Below are 13,040 nucleotides of genomic sequence, written 5' to 3' on the forward strand. Positions count from 1 at the left end.
TCACACGGTTCCGTACGATTGTACAAGAAAATAACACTTTAATTTCCATAGCGGTCATTTTGAAAAGTTTGTTTGTTGTTATAGGGACAATAGACATAATATCATAATAGGTACGCGACGGGTCGAGATCGTGAATCGGGGTATGAGGGGGTTATTCCCGTTGATTCACACTGTGTAACACTGTTACTCAACGGGAATTTTTAAAAATAGTTGTCCCGTTGAGTCACACTGTTACACAATGGGACAACTATTTTTAAAAATTCCCGTTGAGTCACACCTACATATTGCGTGTGTAGGTGTGTATGAGTATGAGGCGGGGAGACGCCTGCACACCCGCGCTCGCCCGCACCGGGCGTCCCCACCCCGATTGCTACCTCGACCTGTCGCGTACTTTACCTGCACTGAAAGAAATTCAACATTATTTTGCTGGGATTACGTACAAGAACATTTCAACTCTCTACCTAATACCTATTACGGTTCAGATACGATACGAGATACAGCCCGCTGACAAACGGACGGACGGACAGCGCGGGAGACTTAGCAATAGGGTCCCATTGACACCATTCGGGTACAGAACCCTAATAAAAAGGGGTAAAATAAAACAACTGGATCTATAAATTGTATGTATTTGACATAGCACACATTAAAATAAAATAAATATAACAAAAAATACTATAATATATTGAAGTCAGATTACTTTATCACATTAAATGCAAGAATTACTACAGAAATACATTTTTAACCATAAATAATAACAGGTCTTTCTGTCAACGGCTGTACTCACGTGTTTAGTCGACGTTAGCCCGACTAGTTTCGAACCCATCCGGGGTCTCAACCGCGACGCGTGCGCGAACTGACTCCCTTGAAAAAGGACCCCGGATGAGTTCGAAACTAGTCGGGCTAACGTCGACTAAACACGTGAGTACAGCCTTTGACAGATTAAGTATATATAATGGAAATCACTCACGATAGTTTAAACGCTAAAATAACAGGTCTTTTAATATTAACTTAAACCTTATAATGATACAGGGATTGCTTAACTCAAAGTTGCATCAGTGTACTAGCTGATGCCCGCGACTACGCTCGCGTGGATTTAGTTTTTTGATTTTCCGGGATAAAAAGTAGCCTAACGGCGATTACGCACTACACTTTTGTCATCTGAGTTCTATCCGTCATCCGTGAGGATACCAGCAATTATCTGGATAAACTAACTAGTACATAATATGTCATACAAAACAAAAAGGAACGTATTTTCTCGGACTCGGATCGGATGAGTGCTTAACCGCGGCAAGTCAACCTCTAGGGTTTAACTATCATCATCATCATCATGATCAACCCATCACCGGCTCACTACAGAGCACGGGTCTCCTCTCAGAGGGAGAAGGGGGTTGGCCATAGTCTACCACGCTGGCCATGTGCGGATTGGTAGACGGTTTTAACTATAACCATGAAAAATTCCAAATAAACCAACACATTTTCGCACACAACTTTCAAAAATCTATTAAAAGTATGATCCTGAAAAAAGTATATCACACAATCGAAGATTATTTAAATGATAACAGAGCGTGGATTTGGCCTGACGCTCTTTCCACCAACGCGCGGGACCACAGCACGCGGCTGAAAATAATGTACATCGACCTTTAGATTTGTAGAGAGACAATCTCTCGTTGAGACCGACAAAACGTCACATAATAGTGACAGAGACAACGACGCAGAGACAAAGACGAAATGTCATTCTAAAGGTCGATGTACATGATTTTCTGCCGGGTACTGTAATTACTTTTTATATATTCGAATTCGACGATTCGAAAGCGCTTGTAAAAAGTCTACTTGAATAAAAACATATTCTATTCTATTATATTCTATATATAACATAATATTGTATACAACGCGTTCAACTCAACTCCTCACGCGCCATATTAACCTTTTGTGTCAAATTTAATGTCAAAAGTACCATTTTAGTCCTTATTTTAACGGTGAACCGTACTTTTGACATGACAGTACTAAAGTGACGTGACAATAATTATTATGAAGTGGTGACAATAAAAAGAATACACGACTGAGTTTGTTGTGGACTCTTCTCAGACCTGGGCGCGTTTAGAACCCTCGTAGTTCGAAACCCCCACTATATCATCATCTTATTTGACAGTTGTCCCATAGAGTTAAAATGGCGAGTGAGGATTCTTTTTTACGGACATATCAAATCTTTGAAAAGAGCAACCGCCGAGTTACTTGCTGGTTCTTCTCGGTAGGAAAGGCATTCTGAATCAGTGGTAGATGCATTTGGCGATTCTGTTGAATTCAACGATTGATTTTTCTGCCTTTCAGAGGTTTTTTCATCTGACGCCATTTAAATTTACTATTTTTATTTTAAAGAATGTTAGCCATGTTAAATGACTACTATACCCCTTTTCTCTCCAACTAAGCGTCAGGCTTGTGCTAGGAGTAGGTACGACAATAGTGCAACGGGCAGGGTTTGAACCGTCGACCTTTCGGTTTTCAGTCCACTCCTTTACCCGTTGAGCTATTGAGGCTCTGGTGTTGGTTGGTGTTAAGTTAATTAGCCTTCTTGAAATACTCCTTGCTTTCTCTGGGACTTGGTTTGATGGTGTCTGCGTTAGTATCAGGGTTCCAGTTTGCGGGGCATACTGTAATTTAAAGTAAATATCTAAATATAGTCTGGACATGAACTAGCGATATTTTAAACACTTATATTATAACAACTATTTTTAAGTACACATACACTTATAACTTATAACTTGGGCCCAATCCACTTCCTAGCTGTGTGGCAGCCATTTTGGTTTTTTTGTTGAAATATTCTTATAATGTGTAAAAAAAAAATCATGTGTCATGTGTAGACCAAAACTTTGAGAGACAAAGTTTTGGTCTTACTGAGATAAAAATGGGCTTATTCGAAGGGCAACGATACTGACCTATCGTCTACATTACAAAACAAAGTGTTCAAATTTCCATAACTTTTGAAAAAAAATAAGAAACTCGAAAAAATTATCGTAAAATTATGCAAATCCACAAATTATTATTATCCTCAAAATCTCTCGATGTAGTAAAAAAATAAAAAGGGTTGTCGGCCGTGTTTTTGCAGTGATTTACGAACAGAAGGACGGGCAGCAGAGTCTTAGTAATAGGGTCCCGTTATACCCTTCGGATACGGAATCATAAAAAGGCTAGTAAAACAAAATTCTCACCTTCTCCATGTTTGTCAGCAAATTGGAAGGCCTTCACTAGCCTCAGGGTTTCATCCACCGACCTTCCTACAGGCAAGTCGTTTATTGACATGTGCCTTAAAATACCATTTCTGTCGATGATAAATAGACCTGGAAGTTAAAAAGACAAAAACTCTTTGATCTCTAAACTAAGTAAGTTACAGTAGCTGGCAGGATATATTGTATAATAACTAGCTGATGCCCACAACTTCGTCCGCATGGAATTAGGTTTTAAAAAATCCCGTGGGAACTCTTTGATTTTCCGGGATAAAAAGTAGCCTATGTGTTAATCCAGGGTATAATGTATCTCTTTTCCAAATTTTATCCAAATCCATTCAGCCTTTTTTGCGTGATTGAGTAACAAACAACCAAACATCTCAACATCTCAACATCCAAACATCCACACTTTCACATTTATAATATTAGTAGGATAACCTTTAGAAAGACATTTCAGCTTCATAGAGTATTGTCTTTGTCACTCATACCTATGTGCAGTTTTGTCGGCATCAACGACAGAGACAATGCTCTACGACAACACTATCTCCTTCTAAAGGTCAGTGTAAAATATTTCCTGTCGGGTACCGTACATTAGTATAGTATTATTAGTCATGCCTATGATAATATACAGTGTGTTTAATTTTAACTGGGACAGTATTGGGAAATCCACAACCATAGAGGGTACAAGGAAACTGTCTTAACTGTTAGTGCACAATACACTTGTTACTTGTAGTAATTTAGATTTTAGTGAAGGGAATGAAACGACTGACAGTTCCCTCGTACTTACCACGCAACGCGAATCCTTGGTCTAAGAGTACATCATAATCCTTTGAGATTTGCTTCTGGTAATCTGCCAATAGTGGAATGTCTATTTTTCCCAAACCACCATCCTGAATTAAAAATAATCTTAAAATAATTACTTCATGCTTTGCTTTATATATTTTTAAAATACACAAAATGAATAAATGGAAATTTACTGAAGTTTAATTTTTTCAACATCAGCTAACAAGATAAAAAACCGGCCAAGCGCGAGCCAGACTCGCGCACCGAGGGTTCCGTGTTTTTTTTTTCCGACATTTTGCACGATAAATCAAAAACATAATGCATAAAAATAAATGAAAATATGTAATACCCCACTTAGTATAGTTATCGTACTTTGAAAATTGGAAGTACTAATTATTTATTCATGAACACATTTTAATTTTTTTTTGTGATGTAACCACAAATTCACGGTTTTCGAATTTATTCCTTTACTTGTGCTATAAGACCTACCTACCTACCAAATTTCATGATTCTAAGTCAACGGGAAGTACCCTATAGGTTTCTTGACAGACACAACAGACAGACAGATAGGTGGACAGACAGACAAACAGACAACAAAGTGATCCTATAGGGTTCCTTTTTCCCTTTTGAGGTACAGAATCCTAAGAATAAAGGAAAGGTTAATTTTACCTTCCTAGGGGTATTGACCCATGCCAGATGACTGAACTCTGAATCAGTAGACACCCCTATCACTTGGCACTCAATACCGGCAAACTCTTTAGCTTTATCGCTGTAAGCTATTAACTCTGTAGGGCAGACAAAGGTGCTGAAATTGAAATGTTTTTGGGTTAGTTTGAGTTGACACGCTAATTTAATTTAAACGCAGGGGGGAGGTTTCTCTGCGTGTCCCTCTGTGTGCGTAATCCCAGCAAAATAATGTTGAATTTCAGGATTTGAGTTGGATAGATTTTTAGTGCGTAACGTCGTGTAATTGTGCGTGAAAGTTTTAAATTTGTGCGTCCAACCAATAAGTAGATATTCGAAAAAAACGCGTTTTGCCAGGAATACGTCATCCCAGCTACACATTTTTTCCCAATGGACGTACGAGAAAAAAAATAGGTCCATGAATTAGTGCGTTTTAAGAAGTAAATGTGCGTGCTAAAATTAAATTTGTGCGTCATAACACTTCGAAGATATTCAGTTTTTTGCTGGGATGACGTTTAACCATTTCTTATATCTCTTAAACGGTTAAACGTATAGACGTGATTTTTTTTATACATATTGCTATGAATTTGTGCGTAATGTTTGTAAAAACAGAATTAAAAAAAAAATTACCGTTTAGTTTTTATAATTAAAAAATAAAATAACGTTATTAGGTCCTAGTACTTTAAATATGACCTCTAAAGATAAACTTATACCGTTGATTTGTCCCTTATCTTATCAAGTTTCATTGGAGTATTTTAAGTATTTATTGAATTATGAAGAAAATTACTACGACAGGACTACGATATTTTTCGACATTTAATTGGTCGAGTATTTTATGAGTTGGCTAATTAAAATTTATACCAATAATTAGTGCGTCAGCTCATTTATCCATCTGCAAAAATATAGCCCAATACACAGATAAATTATAGAGATATGATCAAAAAACCTATAAGATGCGCAATACAATGATAAACCGACAAAGTTTGAATAGCCACAAAAAAGCGACTGTGTCATATATCGTGCTAACCTTCCAAAATTGATAGTATTGTGCCATTTCTTTTCTGGTACATGTGCGCACAAAATTATTAAGCTTTTTATTAATCATACTAATATTATAAATGCGTGCATTATTATAAAGTATGTTTGTTTGTTGGTTTGTCCTTCCATCACACCGCAACAGAGTTACAGATTGACGTGATTTTTGCATAAGTGACCCGTTACATTTATTCCGAAATATTAGAGTTCCCACGGGATTTTAACAAACAAAAGCAAACAGTCCTATTGTCTGGTCACAAGCCATAATTAAACAATATAGTTTTCTGGAAATTGTTAAACTAAGCCACCCGTTCGTCTTCAAAACACGGCAATAAAACTGAATTTTAAAACTAATAGGTACCAAAGGTTCCGACCACAGCCATCTTTACTTACAAGCCATGCTATTAAGTTTGGCAACGTCGCAATTAGGATCCGCCGTGAATCTGTGGCAAAATAAACCGATAGAGCTACAAGTGTACTAGTGGACAGCTTTCTATAGGCTGTATCTAGTTATATTTACAAACACTATGCACCTACTTACATTACAAATACATAAAATCATTAGTTTTTGAAATTACGTATTGACCACATACAGCCCACTTACTTAATGTAAGGCAGTACCTAGTAGGTATGTCTTTCGTAAGAATGTAGGAACTTAAAACTTGTTTGAAACTTTGAAGATCTACCTACTATTTCACTAAAATAAAACATAAATGAGGGTTAATAGATATTTTATTTCCTATTATAATTAGAGTAAACAGTTATTTTATTTCCTGTCCTTTGTGATTGTCCTTTTCTTGGGCTTGCTGATGTAGTTGTTGACGACGCTCGCTGTTTATACAGCTGCAGTGTGATTCTCTAAGGTAAAATAATATTTACATCGGTCGCACATCGGATGTTTCCTTAGATGTAGCACATTTGTTATTCTATTAATCGCGTTCGACTCACCTTTGCGACACTAGCGCTTCACGAGCGAGTGTGATCGATGTAGGAAACGGGTTTTTGACATTTATGTATGAAATTTGCTATTCTAATTGCTCGCCTTCGACTACATCGTACGCCCTCGCCTTCGATTCTATGTGTCAAACGGAAAAGCGTCTCCGGTGTAGCTTTTCTCTACGATGCACCATCGATGCACGAGTTAAATTTCGTTGTAAACATAGAAAAACTTTAAAAGAAAGGTAAAAATGTGAGTTTTATTTTGTTATTTTCTATAGTAAGTATAATTAAATGATAAAAAAATATCTGAGTTAACTATTTATCGTTTTTTCACTTCAGATGGCTGCTCGCTTAGCTCAAGTACATTTTTCTTATTAGAAGAAGCTAAACAAGAGGAATACAAAATAAAAAGGCGTGCAAAAGGTTGTCAAATACGTGGTCTTCGTCTGCTCTCGACAGACGCATTATGTAAGAATATTTAGTATCACGGAGGAACTTGTGACAATGTTAGAAAGGGATTTGCTCCCCTACATCAAGAGCTAGTCGTGCAGTGGTGTATGTATTATTTGGAGTTTAAAACGAAGATTTAGATGTCTTCTAGTTCATAGCGATTATGACCCAGGGATGGTGGCCAGAAGATTCATTATACTTAGCATGTTGCATGCACGTTTTACACAACATACTACAACATTACCAGCGTTGTCATTTCCAAATGACATAATCCGAGAAGAACATAGGATAATGAGCATGCTGCAAAAGAATCCTCGTCAAAGCAGAGCAGAGGGCTTAGAAGAAGGACAAAGGTGCCGAGAACTCCTTGCTAATCGCTCGTGGCGTGATGCAATAATAAATAAAAGAGTAGATTTAGATAATTCTCAATTTCAAAGCCTTTATTTATTCCTTATCTTAATCTTAACTATTTACATATATTTTAATGTTATAAACATTTTATATCTTATACCGTGTGTGTGTTAGTGTTTTTCAATAGTTAATTATAATATATTTTATTGCATTTCTCGTTCATTTGTTTTTAATATTTGTGTGGAAAAGTTACATTTTTTTTTCCATAGAAAAACAGACGGGTTTTGTTATAGACTTATGGTAGAAAAAAATGAAATAATTCCCAAAAGATTTAAAAGCTTCTCAACTGCTAGAGGCTCAGGAATTTTAGTGTCTTCCACTGCTTGAGAAGAATTCATGATCATCGTGATCAACCCATAGCCGGCTCACTGCAGAGCACGGGTCTCCTCTCAGAGTGATAAGGGTTTTGGCTATAATCTACCACGCTGGCTATGTGCAAATTGGTAGACTCGCACACCTTTGAGAATATTATAGAGAACTCTCAGGCATGCAGGTTTCCTCACGATCTTCTTCTTCACCGTTAAAGCATTGATCATGATGATGATGATGATGAATCTCCCTTGTGAGTTCTTCGCCTGCAACAGCCACAGTTGAGATATTATGAAAGAGTTGAAATAATTAACTAGTCAAAAAAAATCCGTAGGTATATTTTATACTAGCTTATGCTTGCGACTTCGGCCGCGTGGACTACACAAATTTCAAACCAATATTTCACCCCCTTAGGGGTTGAGTTTTCAAAAATCCGTTCTTAGTGGATGTCTACGTCATAATGGCTATCTGCATGCCAAATTTCAGGCCGATCCGTTCAGTAGTTTGAGCTGTGCTTTGATAGATCAGTCAGTCACCTTTTTCTTTTATACATAGGTATAAAAGCTAGTATAGACTAGCTGATGCCCGCGACTTCGTCCGCGTGGATTTACGTTTTTCAAAATCCCACGGGAACTCTTTGATTTTCCGGGATTAAAAGAGCCTATGTCACTCTCCAAGTCTTTATCTATACCCATGCAAAAAATCACGTCAATCCGTTGCACCGTTGCGACGTGATTGAAGGACAAACTAACAAACCAACAAACAAACACACTTTCGCATTTATATAATGGTACGGATATAATATATAATAATATTATACACACCGCAGGCTCGAAATAACTCTCCAAGTGTGGTAAACTTTCATCATTTATATATCATTCTGAAATAAGAAAAAAATAGTACTTTATATATTTTAAATAATTTTCCATATTAATTACGTACCCATACTAGCCATACCTAATACCTACTTAAACTTTAAATGCGAAAGTGAGTCTATCTGTCTGCTAGCTTTTCACGGTCCAAAAATTAAACCAATTTCGATGAAATTTGGTGCAGAATTAGCTTACATCCCAAGGACGGACATAAGCTAGATACTTTTTATCCCAGAAAATCAAAGAGTTCCCACAGGATTCTTAAAGGGCCATCTATTTAACGCATTTATACATTTATTTGTAATTTGGTACAGAGGTAGCTTGCATCCCGGAAATTGACATAGACAACTTCTTATCTCAGAAAAGCAGAGTTCCAACAGGATTTAAATATTCATTTATAGAGATAACATAGATAACAGACAATTCAAAATCTTCCTATCCTGTTGCAAAACTTTCTCCACCCATAAGAGAAACAATTATTAGGTATTTGCTCAAGGTTATTTAGATCTGCTACTGCTATATTTTCATCCATACCACTGCCTGTTCTTTCTTCTAGCAATAACCATGCTACTGCATTTTCTCTTTGCATCATCTTTTTTATCTTTCCAATACTGTATTGTATGACAACATTTAACACTAGGTAGATACTAACATTTACACTCTGCTTAGAAAGTAGATTGTGTCTTTGAAAATAATATTTACATACCTTTTGCTATTGTTGCCAAGTTTTGATGCAGCCATTTGTATTCATCCAATATTGTCCAACTTCTTGGTGATGCTTGGTGACTACGGTCTCTAGCAAGGGCAGTGCGAGCGTGCCCAGATGCTAACCATGGTTTTTACTCCATAAATTTGAACAATTTTTCAAGTTGAGCAGTGGATGGAGCAATATTGCGAGGCACTGAAATTTATAATTAAATCGTTGGTCAGCACCGAAAGAACAGTTTGATAGGCAGTCTGACACAAGTTTAAAACCACTGATATCGGAGTAAATTAAGTTTAATTGAATACTCACTTGTATTTTAAAACAAAACACGATAAAACGACGTACAAAGACGAAGTTCACGCACTATTTGTTGAGTTGTTGTGACGACCTATGAAGTCACCATGGCAGTAAAGGAATTATAAGTGCTCCACTAACCACTTGATTTATTACGTGCAGTTTGTTTTAAGACTAGAGTTTTTTGTTGAGTAATCGTTTTTCAAGGGTGTAGGTGATCATTAATTTACCAATACCATTTTTAATTTTGTGCTGACTGACATCTTGCACGGCGGGAAGCAACTTTTTTTTAATGATGCAAAACAAAGGCAAAGGTCTCCTGCCTATGTCCAAGATTTTTTTAAATAATGATAATTTCTCATAGTATTTTGCATTTATTGCTTTAACTTTGTATAAAAATAGCAAAGGTAATCATAAATGAATTTTAAACCCACTATAAATGCCATATTTCGTAATCGTAACTTTTTATCGGTATGAAAATAAAAATAGGATGACATCACTGGCTCATCCGAGATAACATCGTAGAGCCCGTCTCAACCATAAGATCGCCAACGAGCTTAAAGCCACTACAGAATCACAAATTTACAACCGTTGCTGGCCTGGTCGATCTGTACGATGTTACCTCGCAGACCGCATCGATGTTGGCAACGTTGAACCGTTCTTTAGAGAATCACATAGCTGTTCCCTTTTAGAGGGATCCATCCTAGATGTTTATTCGCACGTAACTTAGGTAACGCAAATTCTTAGGTAGGTTAGGGAAAATATGGGGCACTGCACCAGCTACTAGTTGATTCAACGTGATTTATCTCTATTTCTAGATTTTTTTACTATTTTGTTACTGTTGATTATTTTTATTGTTATGTTAATATGACAAATTATGTTAATACAATAATTTTAGATTACCTACTTAATTTACAATCGGTATTCAGTCAGAATATTGATCAACTAAAACTTATAATAAATAAAAAATATAAATAACTGTTCTGTTGTTTTAATTTTCACTAACTATTATGTACGTACCTGTACTTAAGTGCGAAAAAAGTAATGGTACAATACTATCAATTTTGGAAGGTTAGCACGATATATGACACGGTCGCTTTTTTGTGGTCGCTTTTTTGTGGCTATTCAAACTTTGTCGGTTTATCATTGTATTGCGCATCTTATAGGTTTTTGATTATATCTCTATAATTTATCTGTGTATTGGGCTATATTTTTGCAGATGGATAAATGAGCTGACGCACTAATTATTGGTAGAAATTTTAATTAGCCAACTCATAAAATACTCGACCAATTAAATGTCGAAAAATATCGTAGTCCTGTCGTAGTAATTTTCTTCATAATTCAATAAATACTTAAAATACTCCAATGAAACTTGATAAGATACTGTGGGCCGTTATAAGGGACAAATCAACGGTATAAGTTTATCTTTAGAGGTCATATTTAAAGTACTAGGACCTAATAACGTTATTTTATTTTTTAATTATAAAAACTGAACGGTAATTTTTTTTAAAATTCTGTTTTTACAAACATTACGCACAAATTCATAGCAATATGTGTAAAAAAAATCACGTCTATACGTTTAACCGTTTAAGAGATATAAGAAATGGTTAAACGTCATCCCAGCAAAAAACTGAATATCTTCGAAGTGTTATGACGCACAAATTTAATTTTAGCACGCACATTTACTTCTTAAAACGCACTAATTCATGGACCTATTTTTTTTCTCGTACGTCCATTGGGAAAAAAATGTGTAGCTGGGATGACGTATTCCTGGCAAAACGCGTTTTTTTTCGAATATCTACTTATTGGTTGGACGCACAAATTTAAAACTTTCACGCACAATTACACGACGTTACGCACTAAAAATCTATCCAACTCAAATCCAGAAATTCGACATTATTTTGCTGGGATTACGCACACTGTCCCTCTGACTAGCAGAGGGCACAGAGGACGAAGCGGAGGATGGGAATGCGGGCGACCCGCGCGGGGTCTGCAGTTGTCGCCCATTGGGTCTTCGGGTCGGAAGGCGCATGCAATTCGTCGGTGCGCGACGGAAGTGCGGCGGGTGGACCTCGTGAGTGGGTCCCCGGTGCAGGGTCCGCCTCAGCGGACGTCATTTGCTGATTGCTTGTGTTCCCGTGACCCAGTCGCCAAGCGACGAGCAGGAGCGCTGCTGGGATTTAGTGGGTACGCTAATTTGGTAGTATAGTAAATTTATATATATATATATATATATATAATTGTCATTACACAATAGGCTATGTGCAGGATGATGGCCTTGCTATAGTTTTATATATTGTTATATATAAATAACCTACGAACTTACAAGTCCAGAGGGTAGAACATAAGAACCACATATTTTCCAGAGAAGTCTGCCAGCCTTATTTGGTTGAATTCCCCGTTTACCACCGCCGTAGCTGCAAAGTCAGGGGCAGGCTTTTGTATTTTTGGTGCAAATGCTGCACTAGCTGAAAAATAATTCATTGTGTTTGATTATGAAAGTATAGCACGTAAGTTGGTAAAAATCGTAAATCACTTGGTCCAATAATGCCGCACCAGAGCAACGGATCGACGTGATTTTTGCATGGATAAAAAGTTAAAGATCGGGAGAGTGACTTATGCTACTTTTTATCCCGGAAACTCGACGAGTTCCCATGGGATTTTTAATTCAAATCCACGCGCACGAAGTCGCGGGTATCAGCTTGTAAGTTAGTATACAAGAAATTATTATTTTCGTACCCTTTGTCTTTGACCTATGAACTTATGGGAATTAAGAATAAGGATATAAAGAGGTTATATAATGATACTCACTAGTAGAAAAACATGATTTCCTCGTTCCTGACACAGCTGGTGTGAGGACCTAGAGAAAATACAGATCTATCAACTTCTAAAACTTAAAATTAGCTCACTGTTTCATAAAAAAAACAATTAAATCTTACCCGGCGGACTAAGTTCTTTACGAATAGTGACATTTTAGAAACCGCTCGTATTAGATAATTAAGTATATTATTACAATATCTTAAGTAATTTTAGAATACTATAGCCTACTTAGCAAAGAAGATTTTCTCAATTTCCGAATGAAAATTAGAAAACAGTATGCTTGGAAATCTTCTTCTTTTCTTGTCTATGGCTCCAAATGCTTGGAAATGATGAAAATGAATGCAATTTTTTGAAGTTGACACTTTACATTGATTGACATTTGACAATTAAATTAATCATAGACAAGGATGTTTTTTGAATGTGTACTACAGATAATCCAACTAGATCCAACGTGGTTGGTGTCAACTTTGCTAGTCGTCACGGGTAACATTGTAAATTGACAAAAGTTATGAAAAA

At 36.5% G+C, this 13,040-nt stretch overlaps 1 protein-coding gene and 1 long non-coding RNA gene across 2 annotated transcripts; both read right to left on the reverse strand.

The window, feature by feature from the left end:
• Positions 1-610: 610 nt before the first annotated feature.
• Positions 611-12,827, reverse strand: LOC117993507 (peroxiredoxin-2-like). The gene is made up of 7 exons (XM_034981315.2): positions 12,644-12,827; positions 12,516-12,564; positions 12,031-12,172; positions 4,674-4,809; positions 4,009-4,111; positions 3,207-3,335; positions 611-2,648 (listed from the first exon to the last, which is right to left on the reverse strand). Exons 1-7 carry the CDS (start codon positions 12,674-12,676, stop codon positions 2,557-2,559), a joined length of 684 nt encoding a protein of 227 aa, XP_034837206.1. The 5' UTR covers positions 12,677-12,827; the 3' UTR covers positions 611-2,556.
• Positions 8,053-9,608, reverse strand: LOC138404064 (uncharacterized). Its single transcript, XR_011238167.1, has 3 exons — positions 9,411-9,608; positions 8,657-8,712; positions 8,053-8,098 (listed from the first exon to the last, which is right to left on the reverse strand). It is a non-coding gene; the product is annotated as an uncharacterized lncRNA (long non-coding RNA).
• Positions 12,828-13,040: the final 213 nt, after the last annotated feature.

The sequence above is a fragment of the Maniola hyperantus genome, chromosome 24 (assembly GCF_902806685.2).
Source record: "Maniola hyperantus chromosome 24, iAphHyp1.2, whole genome shotgun sequence".
Lineage (NCBI taxonomy): Eukaryota > Metazoa > Arthropoda > Insecta > Lepidoptera > Nymphalidae > Maniola > Maniola hyperantus.